The 25,872-nt window shown below is 37.6% G+C and overlaps 1 protein-coding gene across 1 annotated transcript; it reads right to left on the bottom strand.

Annotated features, from left to right (window-relative positions):
* Nucleotides 1–3,356: 3,356 nt before the first annotated feature.
* Nucleotides 3,357–11,141, bottom strand: LOC111949134 (uncharacterized). The gene is made up of 5 exons (XM_078934945.1): nt 10,780–11,141; nt 9,952–9,981; nt 9,433–9,507; nt 9,278–9,315; nt 3,357–8,580 (listed from the first exon to the last, which is right to left on the bottom strand). Exon 5 carries the CDS (start codon nt 5,539–5,541, stop codon nt 4,687–4,689), a length of 855 nt encoding a protein of 284 aa, XP_078791071.1. The 5' UTR covers nt 5,542–8,580; nt 9,278–9,315; nt 9,433–9,507; nt 9,952–9,981; nt 10,780–11,141; the 3' UTR covers nt 3,357–4,686.
* Nucleotides 11,142–25,872: the final 14,731 nt, after the last annotated feature.

The raw sequence follows: 25,872 nt of genomic DNA, 5'->3' as shown, positions 1-25,872 counted from the left end.
TTGAACACCGTTGAGCTAGCTGTTTTAGAAAGTGGAATAGAGGACCTTTGGTTCAAGTGGAGGATTGATGGGATTTTACAAATATTGGCTATTGGTGATGTTTGAACCCTGCTGTAGTTTCTGATCATGTCAAGTGAAACACATTTGTGTTGGGTTTTGTGTTGATTATGTTATCTTCTTGTAGCTTGTCATTTATATGTGACATTTCCTTAATTGCTGTTTTTTGAGTTTCCATTGATGTTGGACCAAGAGTTATAACACTTTTTTATTTAGGGTTATGAGATTTATTTTGTTGTTGTGGGCTGTAGATTTTATGTTTTTGTTGAGCGCATGGTTGCTGGAGGTCAGAGACCTAAATATTTTAATATATACATTAAAACAGTGACATGCGGTGAGATTCACGGCTAGTGAGACACTGATGTCATCAGTCAGATTTATTGAACCTTACAGACCAACTTATTCACCATTTGATTTGGCAACAGTTAAAGCGTGCTGTTTAAAATTTCTTTTCAACATTTTTCTTCCATTTACGAACAGCAGCATAGAAAAAAGGACCAAAATTGTTATTCCATGCGCTGCCCCTTCTGAAGAAACACATGGATAACCTGTTTGTAGAAGTGTTCCTTGTCTTTCTTTAGTCTTAAAAGTCTCTCTATCTCAATGGAGATCACTACTACTCAAGTGTGTCCACAGATTCCTGAGTTTAGACATAAAATCCTTCATTTGGAAAATGATGCTAAACAATCCATCCATCCATCCATCCATCCATCCATCCATCCATCCATCCATCCATCCATCCATCCATCCATCCATCCATCCATCCATCCATCCATCCATCCATCCATCCATCTTCTTCTGCTTATCGGGGACCAGGTTGCAGGCACCAGTCTAAGCCAAGATGCCCAGACTTCCCTTGCCTCGCCCACTTCCTCCAGCTCCTCTGGGGGGACCCAGAGACATCAGGCCAGCTGAGAGACGTAGTCTTTCCAGGGTGTCCTCCACCCAGTGGGACATGCCCGGGACACATCCCCAGTGAGGCGTCCAGAAGGCATCCGGACTAGACGCCTGAGCCACCAAAACTGGCCCCTCTTGATGTGAAGGAGAAGCGGTTGTACTCCGAGCTCCTCTCACCCTATCTCTAAGGAAGCGCCCAGCCACCCTACAGACAAAGTTCATTTTGACCGCTTGTATTCGAGACCTTAGATTCTCAAGGATCCTCTGCTTTAAGGCAGGTGTACTGCAGGCCTCAGTGTAAAAAAGACTGAATGGGTCACAAACTGGCACCAGTCTAATCATACGGTTGGCGAGAAAATAATCAAAGTAAGTGTATTAACTGTGTAGTGAAAAGTTTGACAGCTTCAAAAAATCTACTTTCATTGTAAAGAAAAATAACTTTCGGATGTCGTCTATCACGCTCTTTTCTAAAAGATAACTCCTGCGATCAGCAACGGGACCAGAACACAATAATATAAGTTTGGTATGTTTCGTAAATGATCTTTGCAAATGTACTTTAATTAGCAGAATTTCATAGGAAAATCCCTTTTTTAATTAGCCCCTTGCAGCTAATTTTAGCCCAACAACTTGACTTTGGTTGTGACTTTTCATTTATTTTAAAAACTAATTTCTTATTGATGAAAATCTCTATAAAAGATTTGGTGTTTTAATGTAACTGCAGAGGTGTCTGTGGACCTTAGATGTAGCTGCAGAAAAGCAGTGCTTTCATCACTCACTATCTCTTTGGAGAAAAAAAAATCACCCAGCCAAATTCAAAAGCTGTTAAATCTTATTGTGGCACTTTTTTTCCTTATCTTTTTTAATGTTTAGTTTCCTTTTTATCAAAGCAGGCAGCTTTAGTTCACTCAAAAAAAAAAAAAAAAGAAGTATTATTTCTCTTTAGTTGCTTTATTTTCAGCAGCCACTTTTTGCTGAGGTTAAAAGCTCATTTTTAAGAGGGGACTGTGGCCGCCTTTCAGGTAAAAAAGTCAATGCTTCTTTGTTGAAGCATTAAATGAAATTTCTGGTTAAAACCAGCTCGGAGTTAAAAGTGGTTCAGCTGGATATAGGAGTGGCTATTTAACAAACTCACATGTAATGAATTTATTGTGCAATTAAGGATGAAAGGTTTAATATTATCATGTGCGACACCTCATCCAACATATGAAAAAGATGCCGATACTCGCTTAACATTCAGTGGGATGTACCGTTAGCCGAAGCCCGCACGTTCGGTTCGGGAATTTGAACTTAACCTGGACAGACTAAAATTTAGTAACTACGGCTGTGTTCACACTGCAGGGCTTAATGCTCAATTCTGATTTTTTGAAAAAATTTGATTTTTTTTGCACGGTCGTTGACATTTCTAATTAAATGCGAACTTTTGTGATCTCCTGTGTGACCGTGAAATGACCCAGAAGTGACCTGCATGCGCAGAAGAGTACTCAACGGGGAACAACGTCACTCGTTGTTTGCTGAAGTAACTAACGTTAACAATGGATGTCAACGACAGTGTTGTCAACAGCAGAGCTCTTTTTGCATTAATGCATTTATTTTCACAAAGAAGCCAGCACAACAACAATTTTCTCATTTTAAGAAGGCATTGGAGCCAGGATCGTCTGTACCCACTGTTGTGGAATGGGGATGTGTATGTGTTGGGGCAGCACGTGTGTGTGTAATAGAGAGGAGAGAGCTCGTGCAGAGCAGGAGGGAGTGAGAGGGGGCAGCAGAAGTGTGTTGGGTTCGCGCATTAGTGTTGTGTGTTACGGAGGAAGGAGAACGGTAATAAAAGAACGCTTCCCCCAGAAGAACTGCTATTGACTCTTTATTAACCCGTTCTGGAGAATCTGAAGGTCCGAACGGGGAAGTGAACCCCGAAGGAGGATCCGCCTTCGGCCCTGGAGAAGGTCTCCCCCGCGCTTCTGACCACGGTAGGAAAGGAAAAAAAGTCATCGCGGGAAAGGTTCAACACCACGCTTGGCCATTTCACTGGAATTTTTTCTAAAACCTTGCGGTTGTGATAAGAGTCCTTGAGTTTGGCCTGAATGAAGCTGTCACCCCAAATGTTAATCAAATCGGTGACCTCGCTTCCCTTCCACTGACTGGTCTCAGCAGCATCGTCCGCCATGGTTGATATTTATGTTCTAGTTCTGCTTCAACGCAGAATTATGACGTTTGTAGCGTATCGATGACGTACGGGTCGGATTCATGTGGCCTTGCCGGTCAGACAGAGGTCCCATTTCAAAAGATCGGATACGTATTGGATTCAGGACCACATACCCAAGTGGCCTGGGTCACATTTGAAAAGATCGGATCTGTGTTGTTCAGACTGTCCTGAAAAGATCAGATACAGGTTGTATAGGAGCAAAAAAAAAATCAGAATTGGGTCGGTTCCGCCTGCAGTGTAAACGTGGCCAAAAATGTTGCAGTTCCTTAAATAAGCACTAAAACCTGGTTCACCTCAAAAATGTGTTCAAATTTAATGCGATTCACATGTCAGGGGCGTCCAGTTTTGATGTTAAATCAATATCCAGACATGATCAGAGCTCCTGCAACGCAGTTTGAGCGTTTACTCCTTGTGCTATCTTAGATGACCCCACCCTTGCATTGACGTGTTATTCCTACCATGACAAAGGTGGATAAAGGTGGAAAGATTTCATGTAATTCATGGACACCAGTGAGGTTCACAAATCATTGAAGAAAAAAGGTTCAGCGTGAGTGGGTCTAGATGACCCCACTCCCGATGTTTTTACATCAGTTAATGAGGGCAATTTCCCACGGCACACTTGACCATCTCCCACGGCACACTAGTGTGCCACGGCACACTGGTTGAAAAACACTGATATAAACACAAAGAAAAAATAATTTTGTGATATTTCATATTCTTAACTTCTCAGTGTTTTATCAGGGCCTGTTTGGATGAACAAAGAGCTGATTTCCTGGAGATGGTAATTGTTTTTAGATCAGTTAATGGGCAATTTCCCACGGCACACTTGACCATCTCCCACGGCACACTAGTTAAAAACACTGGTCTAGATGACCCATCTCCCAATGTCAAAGTGCCTGGGATAGCACAAGGGTTACACAAATATACATTGTATGTAGAGACTGGATATGAAAATTTATTTGTTTTTTTACTAAGTAACAGATTATTGGTCCAGTGTTTATGTCAAAGTAAAAACTTCTAACGTGCACCCTGCTCTTGGAATACAATGCAAAATCACCCCCTCTGTTTCTTGACATCTACACATAATTTATGTAACCCCCTGCCTCTTGCTTAATTAAATCAACTGTTGCTCACTTGGGAAAATTAAAGGGACTGCATGTGTCATGAACCAGTTTTTAATCAAAATAGATATATATATTTTTTCATAAATCCCATAAATGGCTTCGAACAGTTCAAATTTCTTCGGGTTCTTTGTGCTACAATGATGTTTATATTATTGCATGAATAGATTCTCTTTTTCCTCTATTCCATGTCAAATTTTTTTTAAAACTCCTGTCAGGTAATTGTTCTTAAAATAAATATCAGTTCTTTAAGTATAAGGGTGTTTTAAATGCAACTTAAATCCCGCACAGTGTTCGGCCTACAGCTTTACCTGTACTCTTACGCTAGGTTCACAATGGCACAATATATATATAAAAAACGCCCCTCTCACCCTTTCGCAGGTGGTTTCTCACCCAAGCTTGGTTTCTCTACCAGAGGCCTGGGAGCTTGAGGGTCTTGCACAGTATCTTGGCTGTTCCTGGCACTGCGCTTTTCTGGACTGAGAGGTCTGAGGTCTTTCCAGGTATTTGTTGTAGCCACTCCTCTAGCTTTGGGGTTATTGCTCCGAGTGCTCCAATTACCACAGGCACCACTGTCACCTTCACTTTCCATGCTTTCTCCAGTTCTTCTCTAAGTCCCTGGTATTTCTCCAGTTTCTCATGTTCCTTCTTCCTGATGTTCCCATCGCTTGGCACTGCCACATCCACCACAATGGCTTTCCTCTGTTCTTTATCCACCTCTACAATGTCTGGTTGGTTCGCTGTTCCCATTCTATCAGTCTGGATCTGGAAGTCCCACAGGATCTTTGCCCTCTCATTCTCTACCACCAGTGGGATTTCATGTCCATATTTTGCACACATGTTCATGTATATTATTCCAGCCACTTGATTGTGGCGCTCCATGTATGCTTTCCCTGCCAGCATCTTACATCCTGCAGTTATGTGCTGGATTGTTTCAGGGACCTCTTTGCACAGCCTACACCTTGGGTCTTGTCTGGTGTGGTAGATCTGAGCCTCTATCGCTCTGGTGCTCAGGGCTTGTTCCTGAGCTGCCAGGATGAGTGCTTCAAGGCGGTCCTGTAGGCTAGCCCTTTCTAGCCATTGGTAGGACTTCTTGATATCTGCCACTTCAGTTATGGTCCGGTGGTACATCCCATGCAGGGGTTTGTCCTCCCATGAGGATCTGTCCCCCAGCACTGCATCCTCTGCTCTCCATTGCCTGAGACATTCACTGAGCAGTTGGGGCCTTGAGCTTGATGTACTTATGCATCTTAGATGTTTCATCCTGGATAGTGGCTTCTACGCTCACTTGTCCTCTGCCTCCTTCCTTGCGGCTAGCATACAGTCTCATGCTGGATTTGTGATTGAACCCTCCATGCATGGTGAGGAGCTTTCGTGTTTTAACATCCGTGGTCTGTATCTCTTCCTTTGGCCATCTTATTATTCCTGCAGGGTATCTGATAACTGGCAGTGTGTAGCTTTTTATTTTCCGGGTCTGGTTCTTGTCATTGAGCTGGCTTCTCAGGACTTGCCTTACTCGTTGGAGATATTTGGCTGTTGCAGCTTTCCTTGTTGCCTGCTCCAGGTTGCCATTTGCCTGTGGAATTCCAAGGTACTTGTAACTGTCCTCAATGTCTGTGATTGTTCCTTCTGGGAGTGAGACCCCTCCTGTATGGACTACCTTGCCTCTCTTAGTCACCATCCGGCTGCATTTCTCGAGCCCGAATGACATCCCAATGTCAGTACTGTAGATCCTGGTGATGTGGATCAGGGAGTCAATGTCACGCTCGCTCTTAGCATATAGCTTGATGTCATCCATATAGACAGGGTGACTGATGTTGGCGATTAAATCCATGGGCAAGCTTCAGGACTATACCTTTAATGGGAATTTTGTTTGATAAGAAATCCAGAGCTTTTCCTTTGCCACGTTTTCCAAGTGTTTTACTGCTTTTCACAATGGAAATAGAAGAAAGAAAAAGCAGAAAGAAATTGAAATATTTAAGCTCAGAATGTGCATAATAGGCCTTGTTTAATAAGATCTTGCAACACAGCATTCAAAAAGATTAAGCATTTACTATTACCATTAAATACTTTATAACAACATCTTTAGACTGATTAACTTATTTAGCTAATTCAATTTTGTACTTTTAATTAAGCAACAAATAAAAATTAAAGTTAAAAGATCACATTTAAGAACAAAAAAAACAGCTATAAATAACAAAAAAAAAGTGTTTAAATCTATTTAAACACAAAATCTTCTAAGCGGAAAGTAATTTCTGATATGTTATTATAATTGTTTGCAAATGTCAAACATTCACATCTTAGATTATAAATCCTGATGTTGAGATAACATTTGCAGACTGAAAATGCCAACAGAGGAAATCAGTATGCCAACACCAACACAACTTATTTTGCTTTAAAAACAAGCAAACTTGTCTTTACTTTTTTTTTTTTCCAAACTGGTTGTGCACTGATTCAACATCTATTCTTGTCTTCCCTGGCCCTGCGCTCCCAACCTGAAGCTGTCAAAATGAATAAATGCATTACAGAACCACAACAGCCTAATTGCAAATCTAATTCTACATCTCACTGAAAAACCAAGCCCTAATTAATGGCAGTGGTGGTGTTATGGTTCACTTAATTAGCATTACTCAACGCACACCCACATGCAGAAACCACAATGCATGAGTGTAAGGCAGCTTGTTTATTCCTTAGATGAGAAAAAGACTAAAAAACCCAAACAAACAAAAAAAAAACAGTTTAAATAGCTTTAACTGATAGAACATTTACAGAAGAAAATGGAGGTATTATGTCTCACCAATATTAACCTTGCAGGAAACAAACAGTTGGAAGGAAAAAGGAAAACCCTGCTTGGCTCCATCTTTCCCACCCACCAAAGGAAGAACATGTTCTCCTGAGCTGCCAGGAGCGCGTTGGAGGATTTTCTGGAATCATGCTGAGGTTATTAAAGTGCAGAGGTAGGTGAATGGTTTGATGCCATAGTGTTACGAGAAGTTGCCTAAAAAACATCAGGTGTGTAATGCTTAAGTCACAATGTGGGCAGTTACTTTACCTCCCACCAAACAGGCGGACGGTTGGTACAAATGCAGTTGGTTTTTTAGCTCAGCTAAAGGTCCACAAAGCTAATTCAGATTCAGACAGGCAAGGGTCAATAACAAGCATGGGAGCATCAGAGAGGAAAGAGGAAGTAATCAGGATCCAGTCAAGATTGCGGCAGGCAAACTAGGCCAGTGACGAAACAGGGTCAGGAAATCAGAGGATCAGATCCAGATCTCCAGATATATCGGTAATGCAGGCTGAGAGGCACAAACAACACTTTGCACTGAGTGAGGCTCAGTACAGTGCTTAAGTATACTTTGAGTGAGTGCAAATGAAAGTCAGGTGTGTGGCATCCAGAAACTGTGCGCTGGGGTTGCTGGGAGATGAAGTGCACTCAGAACTCTGGAGACGGATCCCACTGGTGACTAGATGGGGACAAAGAGCTCTGACTTCTGAAATAACTTCTAATCCTCTCTAACATACACCTGCTGATAGATTAAAAAAGAAAAAATCAATGTAGATCAACGTCCATATTTTTTTGGAACAATTCACAAATATCACATTTTTTTTCTCGTTTCCTTCTCCATGTGCAAGGACTCCACATCTATGTTTCTGATCATCTACTTTAAAAAAATAGTTCTCTCATTTTTGTGTGCCACTTCGTTGGACTGTTCTCAGTTCCCGGGCAGACTTAACTGACAGTGTTCAGGGTCCGTATAATAATACTGGAGCTGTTTTCTCTTGACAGAATCAGTATCATCAGGTAGGCTCTGATGTGTAATTACCACTCTGGGACACCGCAAATGATAGGTTGTACAGAACAAAGACACCTGGTGGTTTTTTCCAGCATGAAATCTTATACTAAACTTTTTTTTTGGTCAAGCTCTGATGGCTCAATACATTCTTAGCTTTAAACACTTTTAAAACCAAGAGCTTGAAGCTCTTTTTCCCCCCAGAGTTTTCCTCATCCTTGTCATAGAACAAATACTCAGGACTCAGGACTGCAAAGAACATTTATCATTTATAAAGCTAGAAGCCTGTGTTTCAGTGGATAAATGAGTGTATGTGTTATGATTTGAAATTCACATTGACCAATGTTGTGCAATTAATGAAATGGTGAGCGAAGAAAAAAGAAAAAAAGAATCAAGATGCGCTGTTTGCTCCTGAAGTTGTCAGGGGTCAAGGATTGTGCAGAACATCATCAGCAGTAGCATTTGTAAGACTAAGTCAACATCTTCTATCCTCGCTCCATTGTTGCTCAGTCTGCCAAGAAAATGGAAAACAAGAAAATTCAGCCTGAATTGCATTTTGAAAATAAATAAATAAATAAATAAAGATTTAAAGTCAAAGAAATTTAGGACGCCCATTAGTGCCAGGGTGATAACTAATTTCTCAAAGCAAAAACGTATTAGAGATTACAAGTTAATAAAGCAAAACAACTAATTAAAGAAAACTTTACATTATACGAAGTAAAAAATGAGGCACTAAGACCTACAAAAAAAAAATGTAATAAAATGGAAAAGGTAACTATTGGACAGCACTGACTGGATGATGTTTTTTTTTTTTAACCTTTTCAGCCAGAAGATATTTGGCTAAATTTTTAAAAAGTTTCTGGCCACAGCTATTGCAAAAGTTCGGTGATTGCATGATCAACTCTTTAACAAAGTTCAGGAAAACATTCTTCTGCTTTCCTTCAAACTTTAACATCCAAATAATGTCCCATAGTACCCAACTTTTCCTGTTTCTTATTATGTTACATTTTTTAACATTTTATTTTAATTTCTGGAAATTAATTTCCAGATTTTTTTTTTTTTTTTACATTTTACATTTTGGCAATCCTCTTTCAATGTGTGTGAATAGCATATGCCAAATGCACAATGAAGAACAAGCTTTCAACCGTTCAATTCATATCACATGCCCTGTATGATTTTGGCATCTGGAAAAAACTGTCAGGGTTTACCTTGACACATCAGGACCACCCACACAAGCAACTGGGACCTACAAGAGGTTATAAAAGATGGGGGTTACTAGAATCAAAAACCACCAAACCATAAACAAACTCAAAAACATTCAAGGACAAGTTAGAGAGGGCCAAAAGATGAAACGATTACTTACAGAGAGGATGGGATATGTCACATCATCATAAACCACCACTCCATTCACACCAGTCGGATTAGATTCACACTGAACCTTAAATAGCAAATAAATAACAGATAAATGGGTCATACAGAGAAGGGAATTAACAAAACTTATAACTAATATCTCACTACATTAGTGCTACAACATTAACTCTCTAAATCTGATTTGTATGGAAACTAAATTGGGTCCAGACTTAGTAGTATTAATCTATTTTCATAAAAAACAACTGTATTTTACCATCTTTTTCATTTTGCATAGCTTGAAAACATATTATCTTCATCAATTTGTTCAAAACTCCCATGATATGTTACAGAGAAATATATTTACAGTTATTTTTTCTTCTTTTCAAATAGAAGATGTCACTTGGCATTCATTGTGTGAGTAAACTAAGATAGTGTCTACCAGTGTCTACACCAACAAACAACATTTTTACAAGAAATATATAATGTATAAATTCACATAAGTAAAAGAAAAAGTGCAAATAAGTGTACTCACTGGTTTGTCCTCGTTAAATTGTCCTCTGGCCTAAGAATTGAAAGCAAAAGTTTAGGATGTTTATTGGCTCAAATGGCTCCTAAAAATGTACTGTGTTGACATAAATGGTTGTTAGTTTTCCATTGTTTTACTGTATTTCTAAAATGTTTTTTAAAGGTGCACGTCCATGTTGTTTGTTCCAAAAATAAAACAAGATCAACATCAACCTTCATTCTGAACTGAAAATGTTTCAACAGCTTGCCGTATGTAAAGGCCTAATCTTGAATCCTTTTTTATCACTCTATGCTCATTCTTGCTTAATCAAAAAGCCATAAAAAAAAGTTTTAGAGCAAACCACCAATGTAAAACGGGTTCCAGTTGCTGATTTTTTTAAAGTTGTATTAAGAAAAATATTAGATTTCCTGATAAAAAAACAAACAGGCATTTTAGCATATTAGCATTATTGTTAGCCCAATCGACTGCTTATATTTTTACCTGTAAAAACAACAATAAACATCAACAAAAAAAGATTTAATAATAATATATATTTAAATCTGAAATAGAGGAAAACAAACTTACCATTTTGGATTTATGGAATTATCAAATCAAACTTTAGTTAGCTGTCTTTACGGCGCTCAGAAAGGTTTTGCTTTCTCTAACCAACATTTCCGAGCAACGCGAGACTAAAAACGTTGCTTCCGAAGCTATGAACATTTTTTCTTTAGGCTCCGCCTATACTATAATTAACCGTGTCAAAAGATTCCTGAAGAAACAATTCTATCATTACTCAGACTAGCTACAGTGAATACAAGACATAATGAATACAAAAATTATAGAAATCCTTCTTACCTATATAAAATTCACATTTTCTTCTTTAGAAATTTCCTTTCCTAATTCATGTTTACTGGAAACTCCCCATCCATTTTATTTGGTCTTGATCAGGGCAGCCCAACGCTGGTTCTTAAGATCCATTACCCTGCCAGTTTTCCATGTTTATCTTACTGCTCATACTTTGGATCAGGTGTGCTTTTGGAGGCGGACAGAATATGGATGTACCTGAGTCAGCTAATACGAAGCAAGAAAGGAAGGAAAACACGCAGAGTGGTAGATCTCAAGAACCAGTGTTGGGCAGCACTGGTCTCAATAATAGATCATGCTTTCTGGTCCCTTCTGCTCCTCTGAGTACGTAAAGTATTTTTACCTTCAAAAGAAAGGTTTCAGTCAGTGACAAAAGAAGACAGAGTCAATTTGGTTTTCAAATTACTCAGTCTTTAACGTTTTCATTGAGCTTGTTAAAATTTTTCTAAATAGCTTTAAAACTCAGATTGATATAAATGAAAGCAAGCGTGGAGTTTCTTACCTTACAGAAGACGTTAGTGAGACTCACTCTTCAGGTTTCCTTTTATATTAGCGTCAGGAACGTCTCACATTCCTAGTTAAACATCTGATGTGGGTGGAGGTGTGCAGTTTCAAAATGTATCAGAGAAGTTTTTGGTAAAGTCTACTTAAAATAAATATACATACAAATACAGAAAAAACAATTAAATTGGTTTTTACTACCTGTATCATAAACATGCTACTTAGAAACATTTGTATACATAGCAACATATGAAAATTGTATAAATCTTCCTTACAATCTGATTCAAAACCTATTGTTTCATTTATCACATTGTTCACACTGTACCCAAAAACCAACAACAGTTTTGGTACAAGGGGAGAACTTCTTATCTGTGGATGGTTTTATTTGTTTACATGATTTTGCTTGATGTTTTAGACAGAAATAAGTAATATAAGTTCACTAAAAGTTAGTTCAGAGCAGTTGCACTTGCACTGTAGTTAGTTAAACTGGTTTGTAGTTTGCACAAGTCTGCATAAGTTAGACATCTAAATCTGTTTTGTTTTAAAGGAAATATAGCAGTAAAAAAGCATCTAAAGTTTAGAAACAAACTTTGTTCCCTGTTGCTTTTGGTCCTTTCCAGCTTGGCTCAACATTAGTTAGAATCGGCAGGCGAACAAAATGTTGTGCAGCATTCCAGAGCTGGAAATTCTTCATTTTTCAAAACTATGTCGATGACTCACCATGTAGGTTAGTTCTATCAGTATTGATCTCTCAAGAGCAAGTTGCTCAAATAGTGAACAGTCTAAAAACATTTGGAAATTTTGGAATTCTTGGTTGAGAGTGACTTCACATCCATGACTGTAGAATTCAGATGAATTTAGCAACAGTTTAGCACTCTAGTGTCCAGAGTGCTCTGAGCACATGCTAGGTAAGTCATGAGTTTCAGTTCATTCCAAACAGGTCAAAATGCATAGAAAAGTGAGCAGATTAATATTTATAACTCTAACAACGTTCGCTCAAACTTGACATTTAGCTATCAAGACAAAAAGGAAGAAAATGAAAGTTTCTCTGTACTTTACTGCAAGAAAGATTAAGTTAACTCCAACTGAACATGCTTTAAAAAAGTATATAATGTGTATGCGGATGTGCAGTTTTGAAAATAAAGACAAATGCTCCTACATGTAATCAGCATTTCCTTTGGCATGATGGTTCATCATAAAAATTGTGCCAGCAGTGTCAACAGCAATCTCCTACACAGTAAAACATCAGGACTTTGGAGCAGCAATGTTCATTACAAAAATAAATAGTCTCATTGCTACTACAGTTTTTCATGGATCCATCCATCCATTATTGGGTGAAGGCAGGTCACACCCTGAACAGGCCGCACAAACACTCAGATGCACATCTCGGGGGCAATTTAGTCTTCAAATAACCAACAAAGCATGCTTTTGGACAGTGGGAGGAGCCAACTAATGTGCCACCATGCAGCCCCAGGAAAACCTCCTGATCTTCCAAAGCCTCACAGCCCCACAGCAATCTCTTCCTTTTCAGCTACCACCACTTGGTCCTTTGCTCTGCTCTTGTCCTCTTTATCTTCCACAACACCAGAGTAATCCCACACACCACCTTCTTGTGCTGTCTGGATACACTCTTTCCAACCACTACTTAGGTTTTACTGATCTATTTCAAGAATTTCTACTTCTCCTCTGCCTCATATCTCACCTCTGGAGCATAACCACTGACAATATTCAACCCTTTAACTTCCAGCTTCAGATTTATCACTCTGACACCCTCTTCATCTCCAGAACATTTTCAGCAAAGTCCTCCTCAAGGATCACTAACTAGGTTCCTCTTTCCATCCACCTCATCATAAAACACATTGAACGCACGCCTCGCTCCCTTTCCATCTGGTCTTTTAAAGTGGCGTTTAAAGTGGCGGGAAGTGAATTCCATAGCTGGGGGACCAGAATAACCCTTTCTCTCCAATAAAAGTGAGACACACATTGAGATGCAGTGAGGTGAAGACCTGAGGGTGTGAGTATGTATGGTAATGTCAATGAAAGTCAGAAATACTGATGGCCTTGAAAGTAACAATATTTTAATTAAATTTAATTAGAAAAATGATGGGCAGTGAAGGTGCTGGAGGATGGGAATTGGATAAATTAACTCAATCCATCTTGAGACTTGAGCCCAACTGACATGTACATGTGTGAAAGATAAATGCGAAGTCAGTATAACAAAAAACAGACATGTTGAAAAGTTTTGTCAACTCTCTTTGTTAAATGGCTTAGTTTTCCCTTCTGTCATCTAGATATGAGTTTATTGTTGCTTGGAGAAACTAAAATCCTTTTTTTTTTCAACCTAAGCTTGTTGAAATGCTTTTTAGGCACAAAAAAAAAAACAACTACAAAAGTGTATGTGTCACATAGGGGCTTCTCGAATCTAGAAATGCCGGTCCAGTAACCTACCGAAAAAAAATGGTCTCTCTTCTTTGTGTTTATAACCGATGATGCAATCATTTGGAATAATGTCATTGTGTAAATGTGAGGTGTAGTAAGTCTTATAACTGTTCAAAACCTTTCATTGCTTAGTGATTTTTTTTGTAAAGCTAACTAATCAGTGTTTAGCTAAATAAAAAAGGTACCTGCAAAGTTTACAAAGGGGGAATAGTTTCAAATTAAGCAACAGAAATTACCAGCACCAAGTATTGCTTAACTAATCCACCCACATGAAAAATGAGTCATGGGTTGCAAACATGCAGACTGCAGACAGGGAGACCAACCCTTACTGCACTGCCTATAACCCCCCTCATTTGACAGCAGTGACCCCTGTAACACCCCCATCCACATCATTCAGTAGAAATACTGGGCCCCTCAAATGATACGGGTCCCTGGTGCCCGAGAAGATTTGAAACATTGGTAAAGCTACTTTAATGTTTTGGCAAACCAGTTGTAAAATTGTATACCTGCAAATTTCATTAAGTCCAATTTAAGTTTACAATGAATTCTTATGCATAAAGAAAATTGTGTTAAGTAAATGACTAAATAAGAGGGAAAAGTGTTTTGGTATTAATTTTGCAGAAACTTTGCTTTTTTCTAAACAGTTTATGAAACAGCCCCAGAAGAATAAAGAAAAACGTTGAAAAAAACATGTTATTTTTATTTTTCAAAAAGAAAAGGAAAACATTTTAATTATTATGCACAACCTCAAAGCTGCAGATATTTCTTTTATGACACTCATAATCTGATTAGCTCCTGAGGAGAAGCCCAACCATTACAAACATCTAAAATGCTTTTTGAGTATTTGCTTTTCAATTATTTCCCTTTTGGAATGTACCAAGAGGACTGTTCTCTGCTGTTATTGTTACAATCTACTCCTGTACTCCCACATACAGTACATGCTTTGTATGTGGCAAGAAGGGAGATTACTGGGATTTATATTGAGAGCCCAGTTAATCTGTCTTGAATAGGACATCCAAACATTTGTGGGTGTGCAGGCTTTGTATGCAACACTTGTCCCTCAATTTTAAACTGGGAATAACTGTAATCTGGATGAAAACAATTAAACCACTCATAAATATAGTACTCCATATTTGACATTTCAGAACAGACCATATTTTCTTCGCGCTTTACCTCTTAGCGTGAAATAACGGCTTTAAGGAGAAGGGTTGCACATTGGCACAGGTTTGGCTTACCTTGACAGCCCACTCAACTAACCTTCATGTCGTCCGTCACGGGACTATCTGACCCCCTTAAAGTTTCCTCTGGAGAGCTGAAAATATAGGATTAAATAAGGTCAACATACGGTAAACATGACTGTCATGCTCTGAATTAGCCCTTTAACATCAGAGCTTTAGCTCTGGTGTCGACATTCTTTCGACTACCCTAACTCTTCAACTGTTAACACAATTCCGAAAAATTCTGAATCAGAGAAAATATTCAACACTTTACAGTAGTGAAGTGCTTACGCAATCTATGTAAATCAGCTGCTTTTGCTGCGGAGAGAAGCAGCTTTGCACCATCAACGCAAAGTCGCTTTGCACCGCGACAGAATCAGCTGATCAACGTGATTGCATTAACGGTCAAAGAGTTACAGTATGTCAAAGAAAGTGTGTTGTTGACACCTACAGTGTTAAAGATTTAAAACGTAAATGGGACTTTAACATTTTAAAGGTAGCTAAAAAAAAGGCAGCTTTACATTATGTTACAGATTTTGAATATTCACAGCAATTTCATAAAAAGAAAATAATATACATCAGAAATAAAACTATTCAGTATTTAGCAAATACTGGCAACTAGGGCAACATACAAGTGACATTTTTACAATTGGGGGGAATGTAAAGTTATGTATCCTGCCCAAAGACACACAGAGATTTAAACCTCTGACCAGTCAAGATATGTAGAACACAGTAATAAAAAAATAAATAAAATTTGTCAAACTCTAAAAAGAACTAATGAATAGAAAATGAAAGAATGCAAAAAAACATTAGATATGTTACAGAGATGACGGATGATCCCAGAGGATGTGTTGAAATTGTGAGCAAAGGGAGCATTTGTTGTCTACACCTCTGATGATGGAATCAGATTTGTGCTTTATTTATTGTTCTCAAAAGTTCATTTCTGCAGTCACATTCATAACTTTTCTGTATGGAATTAGGATTTTGTTGGAAGTTTTAAATATAAACAAACATTTTGGAGAAGTATGCAGTAGAAACAGTTCAAATTTGTCACCTTTTAAAAAAAAGATCAACTCTTTTGCTTTTCAGCACTTTTGTAAAGTGTTAAACAACTTCCAAAAAATAGGGAAACACTCTTTGCTTTTGTAGATTCTAATAACCTGAATCATAAAGCCATTATGCTGAGAGTAAAGGACAGTAAAGCTACCAGTAAGTAAAAAAAATAAATAATAATAATAAAAACATTGATTCTGCTTTTTAAAAAAATTTAATCAATTTTTAAATTTTAAATATTGTATTAGAAATAAGTTTGTCACAGATGTGTGCCCTCTTTCTTTGACAGAAATCAGGTGTCAGAAAAATGTTTTTTTTTTGCATTTAAATGATAAAATCTAAAACATTCTGCCTGGGAGTGACACACTGAAAATAGCCGAAGCATTTGTTTACTAAAAGATGAATAAATATTTAATAAATTTGTTTTAACAGTCTCCGGAAAACCAACTAAATCCAAAATCCTTCAACCAAAGCTTTAATAACAAGGGATTCTTTTCTCCAAATGAAGTTTAGTTTTATTTCCTGCACATTAAAATCCAAAATAGAATTTAAGTTTGCCTCGTCTATAATTCAAACTTTCAATTTTCATCACATCTGATAGACGTGTTTTTAATAAACCACTGAGACTGCATGAACACTATTGTTTCCAACAGGAAAAGCAGGTCTCTAAACTCCTCTCTTATAAAACCAACTCCCCTTTTCAGTTTGAGAGAACGACTCCATCTCCAATTTCTAGGCTGGACTTAAACTTTCTAATTAGGCGCCTGGCTGATCCACATAATAGTTTGATCCTTGTTTATGGCGGCTGTGTTCTGGCTAAAGACCTTACATAATCAGCCTGGATTGAGTGAGACTGCTGAGTTTCTTCATGGAGCCGCTCTTAGGGATGCTATTAAATCTATCTTACAAAGATAACATTAATTCTCCAAATACAATTTGCTGCTCAAGAACATACAGCTATTACGACAAGAAAAAACATGACTATATTTAAAATAGATGAGATATTTATTACAGGTGCATTACAACTGAGAGACAGAATGTTACCAAAAAAAAGAAAATCCAAGAAGTTCTATTGGATCATTTTCTCAGAATTTATTTGAGAAAAACAAGCAATAATTCTGATTTGACCTGCTACTACTTCTTTGAGAAGTTCCTCTATCTTCCTTTTATTGCCTTTATTAAAGTCACCTGTCTGAACTGGTTTTCTGCATAAAAACACCTGATCCAGAGGAGCATTGGGAGAATGCCACACGATCAGGTGAAACTAAAATGAAACTTTTTGGTATAACTGACACTGGCTGTGTTTGGAAGGGAAGAATGCTAAGCTGCATCACAAGAACACCATACCTACTGTGAAGCATGGGGGTGGAAACATCCTGTTCTGGGCTGTTTTTCTGCAAAGGTGACAAAACGACCAATCAGTATGAAGCAAAGGACTCCATGAATGGAGCCATTTATGGTGAGATTTTGGGCAAAAAGCTCCTTTTAAAAGTCCTACTATTATTTAAAAAAAAGAGTTACCAAACCATACGGACATTTTAAAATACTAGTAGTAAAACCTTCCGCCGCCAGTATCAAATATGTTTGTTTGTAAAAAATCACATCAGTACAACCACCACATGAAACACGCCACAACTGTGTTTTAATTTGCATCAAGTTCAAGAACTGAGTAAAGCAAAACACTTGGCATGAGTCATTTCCATTGGCTGTAAGATAGTCCGCATGTGATAAAGGCCAAAAGCATAAAGTGTGATCAGTTCTTAATCTTTGAAACTAAAACAAAATTCCATCTTTGGCCCCATGTTATGACTTATGTTCATCAACATTTCAGTTTTAAGTTAGAACCCATGTTTTATTTTTCTTACTGAAATAGTAAAAGAGGAGCAAACTGATGATAGATGATTATGTGGTTACATTTTATTTGAATCTGTTATCACCACGCTCTTCATCTTTTTACCCTTCCTTGGTGATATTGAGGCCAATTAGCATCACTTCACTCTCACTGAAATGTACGGAAATACCTGCCAGCATGGTTTGTGTTGGCCTTGTTCTGCAGAAAGGTCATTGCAACTTTTAAATGCATCTTATTTTATTTTAATTTGTTTCATAAATTGTATTTTTTTTGTTATTTCTGTGATCAGTCTCTTTTCCCATTGAGGACAAATGAGGAAGGCTGTATTAGAAAGAAATTTGCTGTCATGGTACCCCCTGCTGGCCCCGCCTCCTCATCAGGTTCACCTGAGGACTCCAGCTGCGCTTCATCATCTTCATCAGCCGGGGGACTCTTAAGGAGAACCAGGACCCTTACTCGACGCTAGTTCGTTGTACTCCACGGTGCACTCTCTGGCCTTGCTCGCTATTCTAGTCCATGCATTATCTGCCTCGCCTAACCTTGTCTTGTCTCTGCCTGCCTAGGATCACGATCACGCCTGTCACGTTCTGGACTACGACTCACCTTCGCTCTGGTCCCTCCTCGTCGCCCCTCTGGACATCCTTCTGGAAATGCGGTGTTCGCCGCCAAGACCCTCCAACCATCCACAAAACATCTTCTCTTGGAACTCTGTCATTCCTCCATTAAATCCTTTACTACTCGTCTGCCTCGCCTGCCGAGTATTCCTTCCGGGTTTCAGCATCTGGGTCTGCCACAGTCTCGTCAGCCATGACATTTGCAGTGTGTACATGGATTTGAGTTGTAGTGCAGGAAAGTTCATAGTGTCTGTAATATTAACTAACTTCTTTGTCGACGAAGACGGAAGACGTCCGTCGAAACATGTCAAGTATTAAGATCAAGTTTATTAGTCCCCGTAGGGAAATTCAAGTACGCGAAAACACCTACAGAACAGAAGAAGCAAGAAGTTGGTGGATTTGAGTTTTACCTGCAAATGGCACAGATCACTGCAGTCGGACTCTCTGCAGGTCAAAGACTGAAAGCAAATCAAAGGGAGTAGATGTAGAAGATACATGTGCTTCGCTTTACAAATAGTGGGACAGAATTATAGCTAGGCTGTTTTCTTCTTGTGTTATTTTTTTTTTTTTACGTCCTGGTCAGAGACCTGCAACCTTTAACGCTAAAAGAGCCATTTGGTGCTATTTCTTACTGACTGGTTCTCAGGATCTTTATTTTAATTTCAAACAAACTATATCACTATACTGTAGTGAAAAAGCAACTAAGGATTTTTTCATATGGTTTTTACATAACTTTCCCACAAACTACATGCACACTTTGAAAACCAATACATTTTTAAGTAAACAAAAAATTGTTAAATAGTCCTAAAACGTTTCTTTCCCTATTGTAAATAAACACACATGTAACCCTACAAATATGTGGCAAAAAATGTAAAAATATTAAAGAGAGAAAAAAAAGCTTCTGATAAAGACTGCACTTGATGCTTTGCAGAAATTATTTAATTATTAATAAGTTAAAATTAAAATGTTGCCTGACTGGAAAAACAAAATGCTCATAAAAACTTTCCACCAGTCACTAGTTTTTGGCTTAAGAATGTCTATTTTTTTTTCTTTTTCTTAGAGAGTCGATTCTGATTACATTTTGTTCAAGTTATTAAATCATGTTAAAAATAAAAATGTTGTTTTATCTAAGCTGGAGGTGGAATTTAGTTTGAAAGTTCCGTGAAGTGCAGCCCACAGTTAGCAAATGCTGGTTGGAGAAATCAAAGTGCAACAAACTCAGGGCTCTGCTGAACTTGCACTCTGGTTTGCTAAATTACTAAATGCAAAAGATTCTGGGAATTACTGATGTTGTACCTCCTACAGGATTTCAAGGCATAAATACAAAATGTTTTGTTGCTGAAAGAAAAGCCCCCAATGGCCACTGCAGTAAAATCAAACTTTAAAAAAAGGAACACAGATGAAAGTTTTACATAAAATCAACCGATGAAAAACAGAAGAGTAATTTTAAAAAGTTAATATGTGTGCCTAGAAAAAAAAAGTACCACCAAATTTTGTTGCAAAACCTTTGGAGGCAATTGTTTCTCTGACATCTGCACCTGTCAACAGGTGTCGGGGCTCTCACTCATGAGCAAACTGTTCCATTTGTCTCAGGTTTGATGGGGGTCTTTCACAGACAACATATTTTAGCACTTTTCACTGATCTTTAATTGGATTTAAATCAGGAAACAGAAAGACTTTTGTAAGTGGAGCAATGTTTTTGCTCTGCTATTTGTTGGATGTTTTCAGCTTTATGTTTGAAACATTTTCCTAAAGACTCATGACTTGCAAGAGGACCCAAACTTTTTGACACAAAGAAGTACATTTTACTCCAGAATGTCTTGATAGAGATTCATGCAGCAAAACTGCACCCAGAACATAACTCAGCCTCGATGTTAAAAGAAGTGACAGTGTTTTTTTGTGCACTCTTCATTCTTCTGTGTATGCGAACATAGAACTGATGCTGACAAAAACACTCCAGTTTTGTTGCATCTATCCAAAAAAAAGTTTTCCAAAACAGTTTGATTTGAACAAATTCCATTCTTGCTTTTTAATGGACTGCTTGCCCTTGTCCTCTTTGGTTAATTTCAATGAAGAAATACTAAGCGTCATTTTCTTTATATAAGTCCTCCATCATCAGAAAAATGCTTCAAAAACATGTTAAACACACCAAAAACAGTTTTCATCGCAATGGTTCTTTGAACACCAGCCAATCCCAACTTTAAGACTTTCAGCAAAACAGTTGAATATATTATTGTACGAGGAAAAACACAAGGGAAAACACAATTATGTGAGAAAAAATGTTTACAGCTAATAAGTACAGAAAATTAAACTCCTAATGTTCACTTTTCAGCATATCCCTTTAGGGGTCACCATGGTGAATCAGCTTTCACCGAGTCGCAGAGGTGGACCGGCACGGGGAGATCCACACTTGGGCCCTGCTGTGTCTACATAGTAATGAAATAAATATATAAGGATCATTTACCGGTGTGTCAAATTTGTCTCTCCCAAGGAGAATTCAAAGCCAAAAAATCAAATAAAAAAGTTTTTAAAGGGATTTAAAACAAGGACTGAAAAAGCGGTTGGGTGTCTAAAGCTACATTCACCATCCTCAGCAATGGGTGTTCAAGCAAAGACTTTCAAAAAGTTGATGTAAACGCGCATGTGGGTTTCTGTGATCAAAACTCTTGCGTTCATGTGTCACGTTTCTATGACTGTTTTTGAGCTCTACACACAGAATGTACATCCATTGAATGTGCATTGAAAGTTAAAACAGGTCCGATTTTGAGCTGATGTATGGATGATGTCTCTTTTCATTCATGGAAGCGCCAATGGTTTAAAAATTGATCCTGTAATAATTGCAGTTCGTGCTCGGCCAGAATTATCTGACAATAAGTCTTTCATAAATTGGAATGGAGCTGTGAAAGAAAAAGCTTGGAGCAAAATTGGCGAGATTTGCACCACTTTGACATTTTGCACCAAGCCTCCTCTAGCTGTGAATAAATGCTCTGGTATCTGGTAGCAACAGTTTAGTGCAGTGTTTTTCAACCTTTTTTGAGCCACGGCACACTTTAACCTTGACAAAAATTCCGCGGCACATCAGCATCCAAAAATTAACAAAAAAAAAAAGGAGAAACTCAGTCTGTATTGATCTACAGCCCCTCCACAATCTCACGTGCATTTTTGTCATAATTGTGGCAGAAAAAGCTGGAAGCTGCAGCTGTTTTTTTCCAAAAGATGTAATAAAAGTTAAGTTAAAAGATTTAAAAATGTTTGATGTGTGTTCATTGTGGTTTCAAGACGTTAAGAGGAGAGACTCATTTGTGCGCCGAGACGCTCACGCTGTCACTTTAACCCAATGCATCATGGGAGATGTAGTTCAACAATCCGCCGAACGCAGAAAGACTAGCATCTCTGAGCTTCATTGTTTTGTTCACTTTTTCCACGGTCTGACACCAGATTCTGTGGAAACTACACCAGTAAGGATGAGCTTTATCTTGTATTTTTGTTAGAAGCGACTTTATCAGCAGAATTCAGAACAAGGAAGTGAAGACTTTAACCACATCTGATTGGTCAGACTGATGACCTGCGATTAAGACTCCAAGGATGATTGGCGGAGACAGTTAAAGGGGTGGGACTATTCAGAAAACGGCTTTAGTTGCAGCTAAATCGCGGTAAAGTCATTCTTATCAAAATGTCTTTAATAGAATCAAATGAACTCAAAGAAAAAAGTATTTTATGATCTTTCATATTCCTAATGTCTCAGTGTTTTATCAGGGCCTGTTTGGAAGAACAAAGAGCTGATATCCTGGAGATGGCAAATGTTGTTAAATCGGTTAATGAGGGCAATTTATTTCCCACGGCACACCTGACCATCTCCCACGGCACACTAGTGTGCCGCGGCACACTGGTTGAAAAACACTGGTTTAGTGGGAACATCATAGGCCAAATGCACATTCAAGAACAACAGTTTAGCATGTTTTGGGAAAACATGGATGGGGGAGCATTGAGAGGGATAATGGGGTGCAAACATTTAAACCTCTAAAAACAAATAAAAGGAGATTAAAATGGATAAGAAACCACCAACAAACAGCACAGAGATCAACCTGATAAATCAAGAGATAAACCTCCAAACTGATTATGAACTTGAAAACTCCTAGGATGTTATTTAAAGGACACACATTACCATGAACTATGGCGAAACAGCATCCAAACTTTCTTAAATTTTGTTTTCCAAAATAATTTTTGTCCCCTGTTATTATTTATATCTCAAAAATATGATTCAAAACACTTCGTTCAGAATTTCTTTACCCATATTTCCGGTTAGTTCATTATTATTACATCTTTCTTTCAAATATTGTGAGGTTTTTCTTTAATTAGCAAAGAAGCACCAACAATTTTGTCCACATCTGTTCTGGATGTGCTGAAGTCCCCTCAGAGCTCCATTTTATTTTTGATTCTTTCTCCTGGGAGGCAGGCTCACACTCACAAAGCTAAATTTCCCTTCATCAATGTCAACATTGCCTCTTTTCACTGTTGACATTGGATGCAATCACATTGCTCTTGGATTTTGCTTCAGGTTCTGCTTGGATGCACCAAAGCAAAAGAACAAAAGTTGAACTCATCAGTATGTGGTGTCTGCACTCATCACTTTCAGGCTTCAGGATGTAATAAAGAAGAATTGCTTTGTCTGCATATCTATAAATCCAAAGACAACTCGGTGTGAAGCAGTGGCTTGTACAATTTCTGCCTTCATGGGCTGATTTGTTACAATTTATTATCAAAAAACATCTATGAAAAATATAGAAATAATGTTGTACCACTCACCTTGTTGTGCTTCTCATAATGTGTGATTTTCTTTAAACCTTTCCTTTTTATGCATATCTGCCTGTCAAAAGGCCCGTAAACATTATACTTTGAAATTGCTCTTTTGTCTCCCACTGGTCCCTGCATCTATGCACCGGCATGCAGAGCGTAAACTGTAATTATCACCCAGCGATCCAGAAATACCCACAAAACTTTGCACTGCAAATCACGTGAAACGTCTGCCGCTATTACAGATGTAGCTAACCCTTTTAATAATGGTTTAAACAAATCTGAGGGTACAACAATACAAAAGTTTACACCAGATTCTATAAAGAAATGCAAAATAGGCTTTTGTAGAAAAGAATGTTCTGAATCCAAGCATTTACCTAAATATATAGTTCCTTAACCGCCCTTTTTCCCTCCTTTCTTCTGTGCTCTTAGCCCCCCCAACAACACTCACTCTTCTTCCCTTTTCTTTTCTTTCCCGTCCAACAAAAAATGATACCAAATGTGAGCAATAAAAACATAAAAAATAAAGTTTTAATTACAAAAGGGGTTTATACAAATATACACCTTGTGTGCCATGCAGAAGATTCATCACCCAATGTTGTATCAGTAAAATATGTCCAACACAAGAGGCCTTCAGCTCTCATCTGTTTGCTCACAGGACAAGAAAACAAATAAATAAATAGATATCGGAAAGAAATAAAGGGTGTGTTATGTTCAATTTCTTTTTGTGTTTTTCATGGTAATTGTTTTAAGAACTACGTCAGAAGCGAACCACAACAGGCTGAGCAATAATCGCTTTTGTTATTGAAAAAAATCTTTGCACAAAAACACAAAAAATTACTACAAAAAAGATCTCAGTATCTTTTGTTTTGGTTTCGAACTGAATAAAATATCGTTCCATAACAATTAATAGAAGACAACATTCAGATTTGTTTGCAAAATTTTGTGTTTGCCGTATTTGCTAAAATATACATTGAAATAAAATTCCATAATATTGCCGATTGAACAAAGTAATTTAAAGAAAATAGTCTTTGCTTTTTTGCAAATAGAAAAAAAATGCAAAATGTATAAAAAGTGACCGAATTCTAAAAATGAATTGAAAAATGAATTGAATTCTAAAAAAGTGCAAAATTTGGTTTCAAGTTAAAAAAATGATATTGTCACAATAAAACACATTTATTTAAATATAAAATACAGCTTATTTCGTTTACTTCATACAAGGTACAAACATTTTTTTTATAGATTGTAAATTGCTTAGTGCCTGTTCATCACTAAATTGTAATTTTGAAATAATAAAAAAACATGACTTTAGTGTTTTGAATTATGGCTGAAAAGATCCTTTTTTGAGCAGATAAGATTTAATTTCATGCAGTTTGAGTTGCCATTTTTAAGACAATCCATGAAATGTAATATTTATGCTGTTTTTCTGAATTAGGTAGAATTTATTTTCAGCTTCTATGAGAATTTAAAGGCGCAATACAACAGAGTTCTGCAAGACACTGCAATGATGGAATAATGAAACATTATGCTAATGAAATCATGTTAAATTGTAAAATAGGAAGACTTCTTGAAGGGTGCATGCAGTACTGTATTAAATTTAAATGGAAAATAGGGGTTAAGTGTGGTCAGAAAAATCAGCAAAAATTTCTCAAACTCACTGTGCAGTACCAGTTCTTTTGACAAGGTGGACATGTTTTGTCAATGGGGCCAAGGTAAAGTACAAGAAGGACTTTCTCAGCAATTTTTAAAGTCTGAGTATACTCTGACCCTGACTTACGAGTAATATCCTATCCAGAGAAGGCTGATAAAGGAAACTACATCAAACCTTTAATATTCATCCTCTTCGTGTTCACCTTGCACCTCTCCTTTGTTCCATCTTCCTCATCAGCTAAGTCCATCCCTTATTCATCTCTTTATTCCACTGTGGTGAGATGAGGTGTTTCCAGACTTTGGAGCACTGGCTTGTGAATTTGAATGAAGACAGAAAAAAATGAGATACCCAAGGTCACTTTGAGAATTTCAGATCATAGTTTTCTTTTGATGTAGTAATAAAGGAAGGTATTTGACTCTGATCAAGATTCTCACTTGTCCACTGTCCCAAGAGCAGGTTTTATCCAGAATTTAAACTTCTTGCCTATAGGTATTAGACATTTTATTCAGTAACATTTCAACAAGTTTTACCTTGATTTTGAATAAAGAAGGCATTTTTTGTAGCATTGTTTCAAAATAAGTAGGATGAACCTTTAAAAAAAACCCATTACAATATGATTCAGGTTGAAGGCTGAATTCAGCCAACTTTTCCCAGATTTGCATCATATTTAAGTGAGAAATTATTGCTAATATTCAAGCCCATGTCAACCTCCTCAAATGTGTATTTTAAGCATTTGCATTAAAAACTTTCACATTCATGCATCGCTATACAAGTTTTTGCAACAATTTGCGGGCTCTATGGCCAGAAATCTCAAATGGGTGGCAAGTGATAATGAAGGAGAAAATAAAGAAGAAATAAAGAAGAAATAATTGCGATTTGTGACGAGTTGGAGTTTCATGACACCAAGTCTTTCATATAACAGAACAGAGCTCTGAAAGAAAAACCCTGAAGCAGGAAAAGCCG

Source organism: Oryzias latipes, chromosome 17 (genome assembly GCF_053564925.1).
Source record: "Oryzias latipes strain Hd-rR chromosome 17, Olatipes_Hd-rR_3.1".
NCBI classification, from domain to species: Eukaryota; Metazoa; Chordata; class Actinopteri; order Beloniformes; family Adrianichthyidae; genus Oryzias; species Oryzias latipes.
Note: the sequence above shows the minus strand (reverse complement) of the source record. Positions and strands in the feature narration are given on the sequence as shown.